The sequence below is a fragment of the Symphalangus syndactylus genome, chromosome 13 (genome assembly GCF_028878055.3).
Source record: "Symphalangus syndactylus isolate Jambi chromosome 13, NHGRI_mSymSyn1-v2.1_pri, whole genome shotgun sequence".
In the NCBI taxonomy this organism is placed as follows: domain Eukaryota; kingdom Metazoa; phylum Chordata; class Mammalia; order Primates; family Hylobatidae; genus Symphalangus; species Symphalangus syndactylus.
In genome coordinates, this window is record NC_072435.2 from 90,599,799 (window position 1) to 90,616,960 (window position 17,162).

The 17,162-nt window shown below is 39.5% G+C and overlaps 1 protein-coding gene across 21 annotated transcripts in view; it reads left to right on the forward strand.

Moving 5' to 3' along the window:
- Window positions 1-17,162, forward strand: part of VEZT (vezatin, adherens junctions transmembrane protein) — an 83,132-nt gene that overhangs the window by 20,827 nt on the left and 45,143 nt on the right. For 16 of the 21 annotated variants that reach the window (XM_055238385.2, XM_055238383.2, XM_055238397.2 and 13 more), the window contains one exon: window positions 12,219-12,350. In XM_055238385.2, the coding sequence (XP_055094360.1) occupies window positions 12,219-12,350 (132 nt within the window). Of the gene's footprint in view, window positions 1-12,216; window positions 12,351-16,834; window positions 16,908-17,162 lie in introns of those variants that run through there. The other 5 variants (XM_055238390.2, XM_055238400.2, XM_055238391.2 and 2 more) reach the window with 3 other exon arrangements.

A 17,162-nucleotide genomic window follows, 5' to 3' on the forward strand; every position in this document is an offset into this window, starting at 1 on the left:
ATGACTACTGAGTTGGAAGATAGACAATCATTGACTGTTCTTAGCCCAGTAGATGTGCTGGATTGTGGACCTGTAGTATTGATATTAATAGTGTGTCAATATCCAAAAGAAACCATTCAGTAAAGTGCCATTTGTGGAAGAGGCTAGGTTTATTGAGATATCTAACTTTCCTAGTTAATATCTATGGCCCAGATAGTCAGATTTGCACTTCTTTTCTTATGTTGACACCCCAACAGAATTTTTTAAATAAGGAAAATTTTTTATTGGAAGACTGAAGTTCAGTTAGATGAGCATGAAGTTTATGTAGAAATAATCTCGCAACAGCTTAGCTCAGCTATTCTTAAAGTTTTTAAAATTTAAGGCTCTACTGGAGTAAAACGATGTTATATAGAAAATTATTTTCTTCAGATATTTTTAATACTGTAATAACATTTCTCAGCCTATTTAAAGGTTCATATTGGTCATCACAATACTTAGTGTAACCAAGTGCTGTAATTATTTTGGTTTTATATTAGTAGCTGACATAAATTCTAATGCAGTTAATTTGAAGGTAACTCATTTCACTCTTAGAAAGCCTGTTGAGTTTTTGCAACAGTCTGTTGAGCATTGCAAGTCATGGAAAAACAACTAATTTTCCATTTTGGTCATTGCTTTTCAAATCAGTCATCATCCCAAAATAAAAAGTAAATAAAGCAGCTGCTAGGCTACGTATTTTTTTGTGATTTTTTCAATCTTTGGTTCCTCATACTCAAAAACAGGTTCTCAGCCTTAGAACTATTGACACTTTGGGCCAGATAACTCTTTGTGAGGGTTGTCCTGTGCAGTATAGGATGTTGAGCAGCATCCCGATCTCTACACACTAGATACCAGTAGCGCTGCTCACATCCATCCCACAGTTTTTTGGGGTTTTTGTTTTGTTTTGTTTTTGTTTTTTAAGACGGAGTCTTGCTGTGTTGCCCAGGCTGGAGTGCAGTGGCGCTATCTCCATTGCAGCCTCCGCCTCCTGGGTTCAAGTGATTCTCCTGCCTCAGGCCTCCCAAGTAGTTGGGACTACAGATGTGCACCACCATGCCCGGCTAATTTTTGTATTTTTTTTAGTAGAGATGAGGTTTCACCATGTTGGCCAGGCTGGTCTCAAACTCCTGACCTCAAGTTGGCCTCCCAGAGTGCTGGGATTATGGGTGTGAGCCACCGTGCCTTGCCGACAGGTTTTGTTTGTTTGTTTTGAGACGAGTCTTGCAAGGCTTACTGCAGCCTTGACTCCAGGCTCAAGCAATCCTTCACTTTCAGCCTCCCAAGTAACTGGGACCAGAGGTGTACACCACTATTTCTGGCTAATTTTTTTATTTTTAGTAGAGACAAGGTCTTGCTTTATATTGCCTAGGATAGTCTCAAACGCTTGGCCTCAAGCAATTCCTCCTGCCTTGGCCTCCCAAAGTCCTGGGATTACAGGCGTGAGCTACCCTGCCTAGCACACCCCTCAGTTTTAACAATGAAAAATGTCTCCAGAAATTGCCAAATGTGGGGGAGGGGAGTTGTGCAGTGATGATTTACTTTGAGAACCACTGCTTTATAAGAACATAGTAGTTTTTTTGTTTCTGCTTTTTGTTTTTAACTGTCTTGTTTAATAGTGATTTTAAAACATGGCTCAGAAAAATCACATAATTGAGAATAGTTTATTCCATGAACTTTATATTAGTTTGTGGAAAGAAAATGTGAATAATTCAAATGACAGATAAGTAGACACTTATTTGTGCCTCCACTGAGACTAGCAACTTGAAATCATGTTGCTAGAGGATACCTTTGATATTTGTTGACCTTGGCGAAAATATTAAAACGCGTAGACATTGTTGCAGGAAGTTTGCAAGTCCAAATACTTGCTCATGATTTTCTGAATTTTTTTTAATAAACACAAAAAATAGCATGTGTACAAGTTACACTAGTTGATACACATGTGATTAACTCATAAATTTATTTTAGATCTTATCTATATTAACATTTGCTTTTTGTCATATTCTCTTTCAATAGACATTAGAAGTACCACTACTAGATGGAAGTTTGAGCTGGACATGGTGGCTCACACTTGTAACCCCAGCACTTTGAGAGGCCAAGGTGGGAGGATCGCTTGAGGCCAGGAGTTCATCAGCCTGGGCAACATAGTGAGACCCCATCTCTAAAAAAAATAAAAATAAAAATAAAATCACCTGAGACTATTAGATGGAAGTTTGTAAGACTCTAATGGGTTTTTTCTGGTTTTTATTTTGTTTTGTTTTCTTTTTTAGAGACAAGATTTTGCTATGTTGCCTAGGCTGGAGTGCAGTGGCTATTCACAGGTGTGATCATAGGCCCTACAGCCTCAAACTCCTAGGCTCAAGCAGGCATCTTCAGTAGCTGGGACTATGTGTGGAGTGTTTTAAAATCTAATAAAATGGGCCGGGTGTGGTGGCTTACACCTGTAATCCCAGTACTTTGGGAGGCTGAGGCAGGCGGATCACCTGAGGTCAGGAGTTCGAGACCAGCCTGGCCAACCTGGTGAAACCCTGTCTCTACTAAAAATACAAAAGTCAGCTGGGTGTGGTGGCTGGCTCCTGTAATCCCAGCTACTTAGGAGGCTAAGGCAGGAGAATCACTTGAACCTGGGAGGCAGAGGTTGCAGTGAGCGGAGGTGGCGCCATTGCACTCCAGCCTGGGCGACAAGAGCATAACTCCATCTCACCAAAAACAAAACAAAACAAAACAAAAAATCAGTAAAATGATATTTTCCCCAGATTATAATAATAAGTTGAATTTTTTTGAGTTTACATTTTTGTTCCATAGTATTTTCTTAAGCCTTTTATACCAGGCTTTAGGAAAACCTAGCATCTGATTTTTAAAAGACTTTTATTATAGACCTTAAAAATGTATTTTAAGGGAGAGACTACGACAACGAAAACTCCATGGCCAGGCCTGGTGGCTTATGCCTGTAATTCCTGCACTTTGGGAGGTTGAGGTGGGCAGATCACTTGAGCTCGGGAGTTCCAGACCAGCCTGGGCAACCTGATGAAACCCCATCTCTACCAAAAATACAAAAAGTGAGCTGGGGGTGGTGGTGCATGCCCATGGTCCCAGCTACTTGGGAGACAGAGATGGGAGGATCGCTTGGAGGTTGCCGTGAGCAGAGATAGTGCCACTGCACTCCAACCTGGGTGACAGAGTAAGACACCATCTCAAAAAAAAAAAAAAAAAAAAGCTCCATTTACCCATCACTCAGCTTCAGCTTCAGCTTCAGCAGCTGTTAACATTTTACCAAACTGTCTTATCTATTCCTCTCCCCCTTCCCCATCTTTTTTCTTGGTGTATTTTAAAGCAAATACCATGTGACTCCCATTTGGCCTGTTATAAATAAATAAATAAAAATAAAGCAAATATCAGACATTACCTAATTTCACCTGTAAATGTATCAGTAAGTATCTCTAACAGACAAGTACTTGCTGTGATTTAGGTGTGGTTTGTCCCTGCCAAAACTCATGTTGAAATTTAATTGCCATGCAACGATGTTGGGAGGTAGAACCTTTAAGAGGAGGCATTTAGGTCACGAGGCTCCACTTGCATGGATGGCCTGGTGCCATTCTCACAATAGTGAGTGAGTTCTTGCTCTCTCAAAACTGAATTAGTTCTCTTGGGAATTGATTAGTTCCTGAAAGAGCAGGTTGTTATAAAGTAAGGACATTCTTAGTGCTTGGCCCCTTTGCACATACCCACACCCCTTTGACCTTCTACCATATTATATCTAGGCAGCAGAGCCCTTGCTAGAAGCCAGTGGCATGCTCTTGAACTTCCCAGCCTGCAGAACTATGAGCTAAGTAAGCTTCTTTCTTTATAAAATATGCAGTGTCAAAGTATTCTGTTATAGCAACACAAAACAGACTAAGAACTCTTTTTTTTTTTTTTTTTCCTTTTCCAAGATGACTCTGGCCAGGCACAGTGGCTTACACCTACAATCCCAGTGCTTTGGGCCGAGGTGGGAGGATCACATGAGCCCAGGGGTTGGAGACCAGCCTGGGCAACATAGTGAGACCCTGTCTCTAAAATAATAAACAATTAGCCGGACATAATGGCACATACCTGTAGTACCAGCTACACAGGAGGTTGAGGTGGGAGGATTCCTTGAGCCCAGGAGTTTGAGGCTGCAGTGAGCTATGCACACCACTGCATGGGTGACAGAACGAGACCCTGTTTCTAAATAAATAAATAATGATAACCCCAATATAATTATCTCATCTGACAAAATTAATAATAATTTCCTAATAACTAATACCTAGTCTGTGTTTGGGCTTCCTTAAATTCTCAAAAATGCCTTCTTGCAGTTGTTCCAAGCAGGATCCAAAACAAGTCCCTACGTTGCCTTTGGGTGATACGTCCCTTTAGTCTTTCCCCACCCTCCTGCCTCTTTTTTTTTTTTTCCTGAGACAAGATCTGGCCCTGTCATCCAGGCTGGTGTGCAATGGTGTGATCTCAGTTCACTGAAACCTCTGCCTCCCAGGCTTAAACCATCCTCCCTCCCATCTCAGTCTCCTGCCTCTCACCTTTTTAAAAGTCATTTATTTGTTGAAGAAATTTGGCAAATTTTTTTTGGTGTTTTTTTTTTTTTTAAAGACAAATGCATTTCATTATTTATTTAGATATGTCCTTGAGTCATAGAAACTAAATAATTTGATCTGCAGGATTTCCATACTCTGCATTTAGCTTATTTTGTAGCATAAGATGGTATTTGGTTTAGCACAAAATGCTGTATTGTAAAATACCACTTTTGGCCAGGCATGGTGACTCATGCCTGTAATCCCAGCACTTTGGGAGTCTGAGGTGGGCAGATCATTTGAGGTCACGAGTTCAAGACCAGCCTGGCCAACATGGTGAAACCCCATATCTACTAAAAATACAAAAAATTAGCTGGGTATAGTAGCGCATGCCTATAATCCCAGCTACTTGGGAGGCTGAAGCAGGAGAATCACTTGAACCTGGGAGGTGGAGGTTGCAGTGAGCCAAGATCGTGCCACTGCACTCCAGACTGGGTGACAGGGGGAGACTGTGTCTCAAAAAATAAAAAATAAAAATACCACCTTTTTATCTTGTTTCTCAGAGTGTCGTGAGTTTTATTTTACTACCTGAACAAGTTTAAGAGTCCCATCGCATTCTTACTTTGTGCTTAAGGAAGCTGAAACAGGGAGAGGATTTTCCTGGAAACAGAGCATACCTAGAAAGTACCAGAGCACTCAATATTTCCTTGGTAATGTTGAAAGCTTGATGAACCATGGTTTTATCAGAAGTATCACAAGATAAAACTTTTTAGGAAAAACTGTTCCTGTTTTGTTTTATCTCCTGTGCCTACATGTTGCCTGACATGGAAGGTGTTCAGTAAGTATTTATTACCGAATCAGTTGCCTAATTCTGCCATCTTTGGCCCATTCTTCTCTGGCCCAAGACCTGAAAGCTTACAACTTGTTCTATCTATAAGAGTTTAAAGCAGTTTAAAAGAGTGAAGCTAATAATAAAAGCACTGTAGCCAGGTAGAACTGCTCATGCCTATAATCCCAGTAACTCAGGAGGCTGAGGCAGGAGGATCCCTTGAGGCCAGGAGTTGGAGACCAGCCAGAGAAAGATAGCAAGACCCCATCTCTACAATAAATTTAAAAATTATCTGAGTATGGTGGCTTGCACCTGTAGTCCCAGCCACTCAGAGGCTGAGGTGGGAGGATTGCTTGACCTCCAGAGGTTGAGGCTATAGTAAGCTATGATCGTGCCACTGCACTCCAGCCTGGGTGACAGAGAAAGACCCTGTCTCAAATAAAAGTTAACCAGCAATGATGTAGTAATGACACTGGCACTTGTGCAGAATACATCATGAATCATGTAGAAAACAAGCACTGCCATAAGTGAGTCAGACTTTATACATCTGGGAGATCTGATATCTTTTCTTTTTTTTCTTTTTTTTTTTGAGATGGAGTCTCGCTCTGTTGCCCAGGCTGGAGTGCAGTGGCGGGATCTCAGCTCACTGCGACCTCCACCTCCCGGGTTCAAAGGATTCTCCTGCTTCAGTCTCCCGAGTAGCTGAGATTACAGACATGTGCCACCATGCCTGGCTAATTTCTGTATTTTTAGTAGAGACGCGGTTTCACCATGTTGGCCAGACTGGTCTCGAACTCCTGACTTCAAGTGATCCAACCGCCTTGGCCTCCCAAAATGCTGGGATTACAGGCGTGAGCCACCGCACCCACCCAGATCTGATATCTTTATGTGGGGCCTGCCGGGAGTAGGGCTGGCAAGAAGTGCCAGTAGTGTAGGACTTGGATGAGACATTTTCTTAAAGAGCTTTCTTCAGCAAAAATTTGGGATTTTCCTGTCTATTTTTGTTTATTTTTATTGCAAAAATGTTTCGGCCACCAGAACAATCTTAGCACAACCAAAGGTTCTTGGCTGTTTTTCATTTAGCAAAATTCTTTCTGGTGTTATGATATGTGTTTTCTGTCAGCTAAAACTTACAGGAATAGTGAACCACAAAGATTTCCTGAGGAGCTCCCACATGCTGTGTCTGAGGTTTCTCGTATTTCTTTTGGCATCAGTAACATTCTCCAATACTTCGAAATTATAGTTTGAATCCAGTGTTAATTATTTCTCTTCAAAAAAACAACTTAAATAAAACATTTGCAGTTTTATTTTGCTTGAACCAAGGAAAAGTCATAATAGAGACAACTACCTACTCTGCCTTACCCTCCACACAAAAACACCCCTTTCTAAAGCTACCATCTAATACTTTATGAAAAATAAATATTTCCCTGTATTTATTAGTGTATAAGCCTAATATCCCAAAACCTCTAAAATATAGTGGTCAGAACAGTTGCAATAGGGAGCCTCCCCTTGCTGTAAAAGAAAAAAAGTCAAAATAAATTATCTTATGTTGAGTGATCAGGTTTTAATACTAAGACATTATTTGCCTTTTTCACTCTCATTCTCATGTGCATATACAGAGTACGAAAAGCTCATCAGATGGTTGCATATTCTACTTTAACATTTAGCTATTTGAAACTATTACTTGTTTTGGTATGGCTATTCTTCTTTGATACTACAATGATCAGAAAAGACTATTAAAATACTTCTGGCTTTCCAACTATATTATATTTGTAAGCCTTGATTTTTCTGTGTAGTTCACCCAAAACAATACATTGCAACACATTGAATGCAGAAGCAGATATAAGTATCTAGCAATTTTCTATTAAGCCAAACAATAAAGAGATTTGCAAAAAGTGTAAAACAATCTATTCTTCTCAATAAATTTTTTTCATTTTGGAGAATTTTTTCATTAAACATGTTGTTTAACATTGTAACAGGTTTATTGCTATTTTCAAGTAAAATAAGTTTCTTTTTTTAATTTTAGTTTTGAGTTCTAATATATCATTAGACATCCATGTAAACAAAAGCTCTTTGGGGCTCTCAATAATTTTTAAGATTATAAGGAGAGCTGAGACCAAATAATTTGAGAATTACTGGTTAGGATATGGTTTTCTGAGATCTATTAAATAATACACAAGTTATTTGACAGTTTCAGAAAAAAAGTGATAGCAATTTTATTCCTAAACATTTTAAAAGAATTAATGTAAGCATAATGAATAGAACTTGAGTGTTCAGAGTGTTCATACAGTATCTGGGTTTACATGTGTTAGAAAGTGATGTGATTTGCACTAACAGCCAAAAATAGAAAAATGCAAATATGAAATATAATAGTAGATAACTAGAAATTACATTTGATTAAACCTGCAATACATTCACCTCAGTCTCTAAAGGTTGTCTTCTATGAAACTTTGACAAATACTTTGTTACATACCGCCATGAAACAAAGTATGGTGATCACCTTGGTAAGCCAGATTTTTCCAGAACTGTAAAACAGTGCTTTCTGGGATAAAACTGATCTGTTACTAATGATGGGGAAGAAACCAAAACTACTGAGGAATCACTAATATAGCACAAATGGATGTGCCACACCTTTAACAAGAAGCCTGTGAAACCAGCCAAAAAGTTAATGAGAAATTGTATTTGGAGAAAAAGCAGAATAAACTACTGGTAGAATTTACTGTATCACATGATACTGTTGGATATGATCTGTGATATATAAGGTGAATGATTAATGTGCTGTCATTTTAAAATGTGAAATAGCAAGTGTTCCAGATTATGGTGATCCTGAGTGTGTATATATGCCCTCAGCTTATATACAGAACATATTTGAAGAAAAAAGTATTCTTAGGCCGGGTGCGGTGGCTCACGCTTGTAATCCCAGCACTTTGGGAGGCCGAGGCGGGCGGATCACGAGGTCAGGAGATCGAGACCACGGTGAAACCCCGTCTCTACTAAAAATACAAAAAATTAGCCGGGCGTGGTGGCGGGCGCCTGTAGTCCCAGCTACTCGGAGAGGCTGAGGCAGGAGAATGGCATGAACCCGGGAGGCGGAGCTTGCAGTGAGCCGAGATTGTGCCACTGCACTCCAGCCTGGGTGACAGAGCGAGACTCCGTCTCAAAAAAAAAAAAAAAAAAAAAAAAAAGTATTCTTGTTTCTCTTCTGATTATCATTTTTTAAAAAACAATCTATACTACATTTTGTTATTTTGTGATCTGTGACATAAAGTGGAAAAGGAAAGGACGTTGGGGTCACTGATGAGAGAGCATCAGCTATGTGTGCAGTAAAAAAGGGCATTGTAATCTCAATAAAAAGTTTGTACTCATCTCGACTCTCTAAGTCTCTTGCTAGAGAACAGTTAGCAGTCAAGAGTATGTCTCCTGGTTTTGACTGAGTCTTTTATTAGAAGAGGAGGGCACGATGGCTTGCACCTGTAGTCCCAGCTACTCAAGAGGCTGAAGCCAGAGGATATCTTGAGCCCAGGGGTTCTAGGCCAGCCTGGACAACACAGTGAGCCCCTATCTCAAAAAAAAAAAAAAAGAAAGAAAGAAAGAAGGAAAAAGAAAAACAGAAAACAAACGAAAAGAACAGGAATCAGCAAATTAAGGTTTTTGGGCCGGCTTTGCCACCGTGACCCGTACCCCCATTTTTGTATGGCAGGTTTTTAAAACGTTTTTAAACAGCTAGGGAAAATACCAAAATATTTTGTGACATATGAAAATTATATGAAGTTCAAATTTCAGTGTCTGTAAATAAAGTTTTATTGGGACATAGCCATACTCATTAGTTTATGTATTGGCTGTGTCTGTTTTCTCACTACAGCAGCAGACTTGATTAGTTGTGACAGAGACCATATGGCTTGCAGAGTCTGAAATATTTACGATCTCGCCTTTTACCGAAAAAGGCTGCTGACCCAGAGTTAGAGTAACTTCCCTTTGATCTATCTTATTTATTGTTCTTCCCCATGGAAGTTCATTTGAAGAAAGGGTTCTACTGCCTTAAAAACAATGTTTTTTTTTAAAGTATGTAAGGTCGGCCCAAACAAATGAACTGGCATTCTTGTTCTTTTGCCCCCACTGGGGCAAGAGCAGGGTGGGGTTCACAGTTCACTTTGAAAATGCAGATTCAGTAATTCAAGGCAATATTTGAATATACATTATGGGTAATATCAAGATTAACCATTTATGGCCGGGCGCGGTGGCTCACGCTTGTAATCCCAGCACTTTGGGAGGCCGAGGCGGGCGGATCACGAGGTCAGGAAATCAAGACCACGGTGAAACCCCGTCTCTACTAAAAATACAAAAAATTAGCCGGGCGTGGTGGCGGGCGCCTGTAGTCCCAGCTACTCGGAGAGGCTGAGGCAGGAGAATGGCGTGGACCCGGGAGGCGGAGCTTGCAGCGTGCCGAGATTGCGCCACTGCACTCCAGCCTGGGCGACAGAGCGAGACTCCGTCTTAAAAAAAAAAAAAAAAAAAAAAAAAAAGGATTAACCATTTGTGCTGCCAGAAATTTTAAATCTGGTAGAGGGATATATTACTTTTTTTAAAAAATATTTTTCTTAAAAAAAGAGAATAAACATAGCTTAAAAGAAAGGCATTTGACTCAATTCCTGTTCTCTCAAATTGATATTCCACAAATTGCTACCAGTCCAGCAGATTCCCACTCTTCCTTATTCTTCTGAATGCAAGAATATATTCCCTAAATGTCTTGGTCTATCTTAGGTATCTCTCCTGTTCCCATAGTATCCAAATACTTTCCTGACATTGTTAACTTGCTTGGTATATTTGTACTAAACTATAAGTAACTTTTTGGTGTCTTCCTTAACAGACATGGGAGGGACTGTTTCTTATTTTAGGTAATATAGTATAATCCTGCTTTTTCTAACTGAGTGAACCTGTTTCCTCATCTGTGGAATTGGAATAAAAATAATAATGATAATGATGATAATAATACCTTTTATGGTTGTGAACCTTAACTGAGAAGATGAAAGTAAAATACTTAGTTAAAATTTTGCCACATAGTACTTTAACTGTGTTGCTCTTTTTTTTTTCTGTTGTTTTATCTCTAATACCTAATTACAGTCTTTTTGGAGATTTAAATATTTCATTGAATGGAATCAAGATTTATTTATTTTTTTTTATTATTTTTTTTATTTTTCTTTCGTGAGACAGAGTCTTGCTCTGTCACCCAGGCTGGAATGTAATGGCGTAATCTCGGCTCACTGCAACCTCCGCCTCCCAGGTTCAAGCCATTCTCCCGCCGCAGCCTCCCAAGTAGCTGAGATTACAGGCACCTGCCATCATGCCCGGCTAATTTTTATATTTTTAGTAGAGACAGGGTTTCACCATGTTGGCCAGGCTGGTCTTGAACTCCTGACCTCAGATGATCCACCTGCCTCAGCCTCCCAAAGTGTTGGGATTACAGGCGTGAGCCACCGCGCCCGGCCAAGATTTATTTTTAAACATGTCACCAACTGTATGCTTTAGAGAAGGTTGAAAGTTAAAATTAAAGCTTGCTGTTCAGAAATAGTTGTCCAGTAGATTTTCATCCAGTAGTGACATTGATATTTCTGCTTGATGGGGTTGGATTTTTTTTTTTTTGGTCTGTTCCGAAAATCTGTGCTGTTTCCACATATCTTATATATAGTTAAAAGTATAAATGGAGTGCTTACTATGTGGCAAGGACTGTCCCAGATGCTTTATATTAATTTAATTTTCATAAGAACTCTATGAACTAAGTGCTATTACTGCTATTTTTAGATGAGACAGCTGATGCACAAAAGGATTATAAATTTCCTGGTTACTTAGCTAGTAAGAGGCAGAGTTGGGATTTGAATCTGTAGATTGGTTTTTGTTTGTTTGTTTGTTTGTTTTGAGATGGAGTTTTGCTCTTGTCACCCAGGCTGGAGTGCAGTGGCGTGATCTCGACTCACTGCAACCTTTGCCTCCTGGGTTCAAGTGATTCTCCTGTCTCAGCCTCCCGAGTAGATGGGATTACAGGCACACGCCTTCATGCCTGGCTAATTTTTATATTTTTAGTAGAGTCAGGGTTTCACCATGTTGGCCAGGCTGGTCTGAAACTCCTCACCTCAGATGATCCACCCACCTTGTCCTCCCAAAGTGCTAGGATTACAGGCGTGAGCCACTGTGCCCAGCAGATTGTATTCTTAACCTCTGTGTTCTAATGCTTTTTTGTTAGCCATACTGTGTCCTATTTGTCATATGCTCGTATGTAAGATATAGCTTATCTAAGGTAACATTCTTGAAGAGTTTTAAGTTTGTTCACAGTGCTGAGCATATGCTAGATAATACATATTTGTGCTTGAATGAATTAAGGAATATGATGAGATGATAAAAATATTATAATTCATACAATATAATCATTGTTTAATTCTTCTTGGCTTTGAGTAATAACATTGTCGTTTGAGTTATCTATAACATTGGCTATTTTGAAGCAGTCTACTCTAAGACTATAAAATTTGAGGCAATGAAATTGCTTAACAATGTATTTATATTCCTAAATTCATTTTGTCTTGCTGGTACTCACTCGAAAAAAAAAATCTGTGTGTTTTATTTAGAGTTTTTCCTTTTTTGGGTTCCTCTGTTGAATTGTTTGTTGATTTGTTTGTATTAAATGGCATTGTATTATAACAGATAATTCAGTTCTTATAGAAGAAACCTTAAAGAATTTGGATATACTGGTCACAATAGTGAAGTCTGGTATTAAGTTTGGCCCCCGAAACTTTTGAAATAGTAATGATCTTGAAATTTGCTTTATTTTATGTCTTTTTCAGAATTCTCCACTTTACCAATACTTACAGGATCTGGGACACACGGACTTTGAAATATGTTCTTCTTTGTCACCAAAAACAGAAAAATGCACAACAGAGGGACAACAAAAGCCTTCTACAAGAGTCCTACCAAAAGTAAGAAAGCATGCTCATTCTTTCTGGCTCAATCTTTTGCACTTTACCTTACTGGCTATTCAGATACTTCTTAAGCACTTCCATATCCTCCCTCACACTGGTAAGACTATTTATTTCATCAATAGTACAAAACTTTCTGTTAGATAAACATGAATCCTTACAGCTTTGGAATATTTTGTACGTAATTTATATCCAGTGAGGAAATAATTTGGTAGAGAATTAAAATACATTACTTATTTAAATATTGATGCTATCCAAACAGAACCGAAAAAAATATACTAAAACTTTAATGAGAGCACAACTAATAGGAATCCTCTACTAACAGGATTTTTCTCTTTAAATGTTTTTTTTAAAAAAACAGCATGAATTACAAGTAAGCAAATTGATATTTCTTAAACACAGTTTCAGGGGTAGATAATGGAGTGAGTATAACTTCTGGTGCCTTTTTTATCTATAGAATTAAATACTTTTATACAGTAAATATCTCGTAGTCAATGTCCAGCATTGTGAGGCTGAGATACTAGAAAAATCTCCATTAATTATGTTCTACAAAATGCATTTTCTGGATTCATTTATGTCCTGCTAGCCATGTTTATTAAAATAAGAAATTTATGGGCCAGACGCTGTGGCTCACGCCTGTAATCCCAGCACTTTGGGAGGTCAAGCAAGTGGATCACCTGAGGTCAGGAGTTCGCGACCAGCCTGGCCAACATGGTGAAACCCTGTCTCTACTAAAAATGGAAAAATTAGCTGGGCGTGGTGGCGGGCGCCTGTAATCCCAGCTACTCGGGAGGCTGAGGCAGGAGAATCGCTTGAACCTGAGAGGCGGAGGTGGCAGTGAACCAAGATCGTGCCATTGCACTCCAGCCTGGGCAACAAGGGCAAAACTCTGCCTCAGAAAAAAAAAGAAAAGAAATTTACTCTATTTTTAGATGAGACAGCTGAAGCATAGGAAGATTATAAATTATCATAGGTTACTTAGCTTGTAAGAGGTAGAGTTCGGATTAGAACCTGTAGTTTACTCCCAGAGTTTATGTTCTTAACCTCTGTCTACATGTCTAGTATATTTTAGTTTTAACCAAAGGAATTGCAATTTAATAGAAAAAATATAACCAAATTTCCTCATTCCTTGAGCATTCTAGTTTAATCCGTGTTTTATCACTATTGAGAGGAGCATTTAAAACTTTCAATTAGTCATTTACGGGGAAAGTATGGATTGGCAGAAGGATCCTTTCCCCAATCTTCTTACAAAGACACCTAAAATGTGAGGTAACCAAGCTGGCCCATTTGTAATAGTCAAGTAAACACTAGAGAATTTTTTGACTAACACCCAGAAGGTGAGAGTTAGGAGAGTTAGAGCTCACATGGATCAGAACCAGTTTTCCTAGTCCTCCATTTATACCATTTCTTCCCTGTGCCCCTTTTAAGTGTGAATGTTCCTGGGAAGCGGTTTGTATATAATAGGCTATTTAATAAGCTTGGATTTGAGGTTACTTGGCAACACAAAACAAAGAATGGCCAGGGGATAGTCTTAGAGCAGCAGGTGCTCATTGACCTCTAATTTTTTGTTTTGTTTTGTTTTGATACAAACTTGAGTTTTATAGGTATTATTGTCATTTATGACAAGTATTTTTATATATAGAAATGTTGGTGCTAGTTTATAAATAAGTCAAGTAAGAGTTTAAAATTGAATCCCCTCAGAAATTGAGGAACAATAAAAAGCATAGCCAGAGGTTGTTTTAAAAAATTACCAGGCTGGGCACAATGGCTCATGTCTATAATCCCAGCACTTTGGGAGGCCGAGGCAGAAGGACCACTTGAGCCCAAGTGTTGGAGACCAGCCAGGGCAACATAGCAAGACCCCATCTCAAAAAAATTATCATATGTCTAGAAAGTTTGTTTTGTCTTCATTTTATTTATTTATTTATTTGAGATAGAGTCTTCCCCTATCACCCAGGCTGGAGTGCAGTGATGTGATTACAATTCACTGCAGGCTTCACTTCCTGGGCCCAAGTGATCCTCCCACCTCTGCCTCCCAAGTACCTGGGACCACAGACATGTGCCACCATGCCCAGCTAATTTTCTTCTTTATTTTTTGTAGAGATTTAAAAATTGCCACTCACTATGTTGCCCAGGTTGGTCTCAAACTCCTGACTTCAAGCAATCCTCCTATCTTGGCCTTACAGATGTGAGCCACCACACCCAGCCATATTGCACATTTCTAAGACAAGTTTTTAACTGTAGGATCTATATTTTTCTAAAATGAAGTTCTTTTTTTTTTTTTTTGAGATGGAGTTTCACTCTGTCACCCCCAGGCTGGAGGGCAGTGATGCAGTCTTGGTTCACTGCAACCTCCATCTCCCAGGTTCAAGCAATTCTCCTGCCTCAGCTTCCCAGGTAGCTGGGATTACAGGCACAGGCCACCACGCCCAGCCAAGTTTTGTATTTTCAGTAGAGATGGGGTTTTACCTTATTGGCCAGGCTGGTCTTGAACTCCTAACCTCAAGTGATCCGCCTACCTTGGCCTCCCAAACTGCTGGGATTACAGGTGTGAGCCACCATGCCTGACCAATTTTTTTCCTAATTTGGGGAGAGCTAAATTTTAGAAAACTTGTTATATTGTTTAGCTCATTGTCAGGGAATGTATGTTTAGAATTGCTCCCAAAATTCTGTTCAAGGAATGAAGTATCAATTATTTCCTCTGAAAAGCCGTTTTTCTATGAGTTCTTAATGAAACCATCCATAGTATTAATTGCTCTCTCTTTTTTAACTTTATTTTTGCATATGCTTGTTAGTAGTTGTTAAGTAGTCTGCCCTGATATTCTTACTATGAATATTCATTCTGTCTCTTTTTCTGGTTTCTTTTCCTGTGATTATTCTTAAATTCATTCCATAGAGTTTTAGCAGCAGGCTTCTTGTTGGCTTGATGTCTTCTCTGGGGATCTCATCTACTTTCTTGCCACTTATGTCCATTCTCCAGGCTTTGCTGAGTTCCAGGTGCTTGTTAGACATTTTCATCTACATGTGCCCCACAAAGCTCGGATTCAACTTGTCTAAAATAGAACTTCCTCAGACACCCCCAAAACAAACAAACAAAAAATGTTCTTTTTAATAGTCCGAAATCACCACCCCCTCAGATACCCCCAAAACAAACAAACAAAAAATGTTCTTTTTAATAGTCCCAAATCACCACCCTCTCAGTTACCATACCATTTCCAATCGCGCTGACATAGTCTTGGTCATCAAGTGATACATCAAGTCAGCTTCTGTGTCTCTTAAATCTAACTCTTATTTCATGATCATTTTTGTACTCATTACCTAATTTAAAGGCCTTTATTGTTATTTAGCTGGGTGATTAATTTTCTTTTTCCTTTTTTGAGATGGAGTCTTGCACTGTCGCCCAGGCTTGAGTGCAGTAGTGCGATCTCAGCTCACTGCAACCTCCACCTCCTGGGTGCAAGCGATTCTCCTGCCTCAGCCTCCTGAGTAGCTGGGATTATAGGTGCCCGCCACCACGCCTGCCTAATTTTTTGTATTTTTAGTAGAGACGGGGTTTCACTATGTTGGCCAGGCTGGTCTTGAACTCCTGACCTTGTGATCCACCCACCTCAACCTCCCAAAGTGCTGGGATTACAGGCGGGAGCCACCGCCCCCAGCCTTGAATATCCTCTTAATCATGCTTCTTGTCTACAATCATACCCTGCCAGTTTAGCCTCTGTACTATTGCCAATTATTTTTCTTTATTGTTTCGCTTCCTTGCATAAAAATCTTTGGTAGCTCCTCACAACCTACAGGATAATGTTCATACTATTATGGTGTGTAAGACTAAGATCCTTTAAAACCTATCTCAGTGTACCTTTTTAACTTCCATACTAATCCCTTCTTCCCTTGGGTCATAACTGTCCTGGAGTGTGCCACCATCCCTGTGGCATGTGCTTTCATGGCTCTTTCCTTCATCCTCTTCCCTTGACTGAAGTGTTCTTCTCCTTTTTTTTTTTTTTTTGAGACGCAGTTTCACTCTTGTCACCCAGGCTGGAGTGCAATGGTGCAATCTCGGCTCACCATAACCTCTGCCTCCCGGGTTCAAGTGATTCGCCTGCCTCAGCCTCCCGAGTAGCTGGGATTACAGGCATGCACCACCATGCCCAGCTAATTTTGTATTTTTCATAGAGACAGGGTTTCTCCATGTTGGTCAGGCTGGTCTCGAACCCGCGACCTCAGGTACTCTGCCCTCCTCAGCCTCCCAAAGTGCTGGGATTACAGGCATGAGCCACCGTGCCCGGCTCGTTCTTCTCTTCTTTGTTGAATTCCTACTCATCCGTTAGGACTGAGCTCCAGTGTTAGCTCCTCTCTGAACTCCTCTTTTCCAATACTTTTTCAGACTTTACATTGATTGTAATTCTTTATATTGTCTCTTCTTCTATACTAAGTTCTTGAAAACAATAGTTACATGTATTTATCTTTTTTCCCATGACCCTTTGCAGTACCTGGGATATAGTAATCACTCAATGAATATAAACTGCACTTACTGGCATGCTCAAGGAATGGGCTATTAAGGTAAATTGAATTTTTGGTTGATTCAGTAGTAAAGCTTTTTCATCAATATATGACAGTTTTTCTAAAATGGTCAAAGTATTGTGGAATGAAATGGTCTTAATATTTGAGAACTTGTAACCACCCTATGATTTTTCTTTCTGAAATAAATACTATCATCATGTTGACATAGTACATAGTCTTCCCAGGATTAATGGGCTGCTTCAGAATGACTTCTGCCTGCTCTTTAAAAATCATATTTTCAGGCCTCATTCCAAA